A 4180-nucleotide genomic window follows, 5' to 3' on the forward strand; every position below is an offset into this window, starting at 1 on the left:
GTGGATTTGTTTCTCCAAAGTACCCAGACTAATACAGGCCTAGAAAGTAGGGTCTTTTGAGTCTTAAGCCCTCTCCCCATCTCTGTTCTTTCTCCCAGATTGTTTAAGGATGTACCACATGGAAAGTCAGCTTGCCCTGGAATCGGATGCTAGCACCAACCCGATTTGGGTGTGTCCGACACCCCTGAGACTCACGCTTTCTTGAACTGGGACCTCATACTTTTCCAGGATGGTGAATTGTTCGTGAATGGGGGGGATCTGGGCCTCCAGATTGGGCAGGTCATGTTGCAGAGTGTCCATGAGCTGCAAACTGATCCCCAGTTCCTCCAGCGTCTGGGGTGGATGGCTGATACTGAAGATGGGTAGAGATGCCCAGTCAGTGAAAAGGACGCACCCCTCCCCGGGTGTCCTGGCCACCCCTACTCCCCCGGCCACCAGACTGTGCTGGATGCCCCGTACTTCTCTGCGTTCTCCTTCAGATAGGTGTGCAGCTCCAGCAGGCGCCCAGCCGCCATCTCCCTGAGCAGCGTCGTGAACTTGTTCTGCCACTCGTTGCAGTGTTGCACCAGTGAGAATTTGAGGTGCGTGCAGTCCAGCAGCACAAACTGGATGTTGAGGACAGTCTCCTCCTTCTGCACATTATTGGCAACCTCCGTGTAGCTGTAAGGGACCCACATCCCCACTCAAGAAAGTCCAGTTGCTATCGAGTGGATTCTGATTCCTGGTGACCCTAACATATTCAGAGTAGACTTGTTCTCAAAGCTGGGTTGGGGGGAGTAGATCCCTTGGTCTTTCTCCCATAGCCCTTGTGGGGAGACTTGGACCTCCAACCCTTAGATTAGCAGCCAAGAGCATTAAACCTTGTCACCACGCAGGCACTGCACATCCACACACAGGACAGATACTTTTTCCCTTCTCAGACATCCCCATGGCCACCCACCAACTCAGTTCCAAGTCCTCGTTTCCTCTGCCCATTCCTAAGCAGCAGCTCTAAGTGGGTCTTCTAGTCTCCGGTACGTCTCATTTCTGCCCATCACAAGCACTACAGCTTGGACCGTATCATTGTACCAGCCACTGCCTGTGCACAAGATGTCAGTCAAACCTCTTAGGATTTACAGTCACATCAACCTGGGTTGGATTCACGCCCAAAGGCTACTTACTTACTAGCCCTGTGACCTCCGGCAAATTACTTAAATGTCCTGAGCCTCAGCCTCCTCACCTGAAGCATAATAACAATGATAGAACCTGCTTCGCCAGGTTGTTGAGAGAACTAAAATAGCCTGTACGCTTCCTTTCCGGTACCCATGTTCTAGAGGCCTCTCTACCTAGGGAACGTGCTCGTGTGCTCACCTCTTCAAGCCTTTGCCATGCTATGCTAGTCTCTCCATGTGGATCGATCGCCTTCCCAACTCCTCATCTCACCTGTTGAATGTCTACCCATTCTGTAAAGTTCTGCCCCCAAGTAACTTCATGAAGCCATTCCTAATGTCCTTAGCTAGATATTCCCTCTCCTTTTGACCTCCCCTGGCATCTTGTATAGCTTAATCATAGTAGTTAGCACATCGAAGTTTGTATAGTAAGTGCACTCATTAGCTCAGTACTTTCATACTTTACATAGTTGTTTCACATGCATTTAACAATATCACAACCGTATAATAATATCACAACCCTGTAAGTGTTATCATTTCAATTTCCCAGGAAATCGAGGCCCAGAGAATATAGGTTACCAACCTAAGATCACACAACTAGTCAGTGGGAGGGCTACGATTCCAGCCTATCTCTGGGCATCAAGGTCATTACTTTCCCAGTGATACTTGAGTCTTCCTGACCACTCTCTACAAGAAAGAACTTGTCCATGGCTATGTTTTATTCCCCATGGTCCATAGAACTAATGCTCGATGCCCGATGGTGAATGGATGTGTGGAAGAATGAACAAAGGACGAAAAGGTAGATGTTAGGATTTGGATTTAGGAGCACTTGATAATTTAACACGAAGCTGCCTTCTTAAAATTAAAGCATTCATTTCTTTCATGTTCCCGATACCCAGCGTTTCTTTTTATCCCAAACAAAGGCTCCCACTGCAGCTCCCATTCTCTCCTTAGAGGCTAGGACCTCCGTTCTGCGTATTCTCCTCCTCCTTCCCAATTCCCTAGGCCCAGATCTCCTCACATGCTCCACCTCTCAGAGATAGCGAGTCGCGTACGCTTCCACCGCTCCACGTACCGGGCAATGTCGGCATCAAAAGAAGAGACGGGAGGATTGAGGCGCTGGTAGCGACGAATGAAAGAGTCCTTGTTGATCTCCCAGATCTCCCGGTACATATCCCAGGTCTTGAGGTAATTCTGCAGCAGGCCTGCATTGGCAGTCATACCACCGCTGATCTGAGCCTGGATTTTCCGGATGTCCTCATCTCGCTCTGCAAGGCCACAGCAACACGAGACCCGGTTGACTCCCAGCCCCAGGAAGTAAAAGCAGAACTCTCAAGGTCTCTTCCATCGGATTCTGACCTCGCGCCTGCTGTTACCAAAGCCCTCTGATATACCAGAGCCCCAGTCCCACATTTCTTTCCGAATCTTAGACTCCCACTCTGAGCCCCAAATCCCTTGAGCCACAGTCACCTGATTTCAAACCATCATCTTGGGCCCCTGCCTTCTCCCTCAAGCTGGCCCTCAACTTGTGTTTCCACTCGTCAGGGAGATGATTGGCCGAGAAGAGCTCGGCACATTCCCAGTCTCTCCTCCTAGCGATGTCTCTGATAAGGATGTCTCTAGGATCTTGCCTCCTGGCCACTTACCCACAAGCATATGGATGGGATCACGATTATATTTGCGCTTGATGAGAATTTCAGGGAGGTGCCGGAAGACAGAGATGGTGGAGATTAGATGGCTGCCAATATCATTGACTATACCCGCCAAAGTCTTCAGAGTGGGTGAGAATTCCACCTGTGGAGAACACAGTGGGACAGGCCTTCGTGCAGGCTGTGAAGGAGCTGCGCCTCAGGAATGGGCCAGGCAGGACGCTTTAGAACAGAACCAGAGCTTTGAGACAAGCCCTAGAGGCCTGAGAGTCAAGGTCAGGGATCGAGGGAAACCGACAAATTCGAATGTAGGGAACAAAATGGTCCCCACCTGGGCCACCCCTCCCCGCAGGTCGTTCTGTAAAATGACGAGGACTCGGAAGAGCGGATTTGGGGTTGTTTTCCCATCTCCGTTGATGGCCTTGGACAGCTCCAACAGTGACCACTTCACGTTCAGGCGCAGGGCATCCTCTATCATGTGATCCAACCGGACGGTGTACAGCATCCACTGCTGCTGAATCTGGTGAGAAGGGGGAGACCAACGGTCTGGGAACGGAAAACCAGCCGACAGGGACAGGAACAAGGTGGTTACTTGGGGAGGCAGGGCTACTCGGGGAGGCAGGGCTTGGGTCCTGCAGGTGGTCTGAAAGGCCAGAGGGAGACTGCCCTGGAGAGAAAGCAGGCTATCTGGGAAGCACACGCTGGAGAAAAGGGGGAAATGAATAATCTGATGGTAGCTACCAGGGGCCAGGACCCCCTACCTCAGGACCATCATTCTTGAAGACCTCATAAGAGTTGGTCATGATGCCAATCACATCCTGGTACAGACTCATCAATTTCTGCTGCACAGTTGCTCGATGCTCCATTTGATCCTCCTCAAATTCCAGGTCCTGGTAGACCCGCTTGCCGCTAATTCGTACCAGCAGGGTCTCTGACATTGCTTGAGCGCGCCAGCCAATGGTCAGAGTGGACGCCTTGAACTCATTCACGATCGTCTGCACCTGGAGTCAGGAGCCCCCCCATGGAAAGTTTCCGTTTCAGAAGAAATCCCCTGGGCCTAATTCTACCCTCCCATCTGTCTTTCCGGCTCCCAAGGCAGTCCTTCGCCAAACACACCAAGTTTCTGTCCCACGCCTCTCAGGCTTTCCCATCTCTACCCAAAACTCGGATATTTATTGCCACACATCAGCTCGTTGTTTGGCCTTTCGCATCTCAGGTCTACGACCCACCTTGCTGGCATGGATGCGGCACTCTGTGATGAAGAAGGCACTGGCCCCCTTCAAGGCCCAGTGCAGCTTCTTAAGCCCAGGGTGGATCTTTTTATCCAAGAACCGGATGCGCTCTTTGAAGAGGGCCTGCTCATCTGGGGACAGCATGGCAATA

General features: G+C 51.3%; 1 protein-coding gene across 1 annotated transcript in view; it reads right to left on the reverse strand.

The window, feature by feature from the left end:
* Nucleotides 1-4180, reverse strand: part of DNAH2 (dynein axonemal heavy chain 2) — a 158637-nt gene that overhangs the window by 77220 nt on the left and 77237 nt on the right. The window contains exons 13-19 of the mRNA XM_030886521.2: nt 4027-4180; nt 3559-3798; nt 3129-3317; nt 2795-2942; nt 2224-2416; nt 460-660; nt 196-352 (exon numbers count right to left, since the gene is read on the reverse strand). The exon at nt 4027-4180 is cut by the window's right edge and continues 2 nt beyond it. Coding sequence (XP_030742381.1) covers nt 196-352; nt 460-660; nt 2224-2416; nt 2795-2942; nt 3129-3317; nt 3559-3798; nt 4027-4180 — 1282 coding nt within the window. The remainder of the gene's footprint in view (nt 1-195; nt 353-459; nt 661-2223; nt 2417-2794; nt 2943-3128; nt 3318-3558; nt 3799-4026) is intronic.

The sequence above is a fragment of the Echinops telfairi genome, unplaced genomic scaffold (genome assembly GCF_000313985.2).
Source record: "Echinops telfairi isolate 266 unplaced genomic scaffold, ASM31398v2 ScPeMD7_2010;HRSCAF=2546, whole genome shotgun sequence".
Classification (NCBI taxonomy): Eukaryota; Metazoa; Chordata; class Mammalia; order Afrosoricida; family Tenrecidae; genus Echinops; species Echinops telfairi.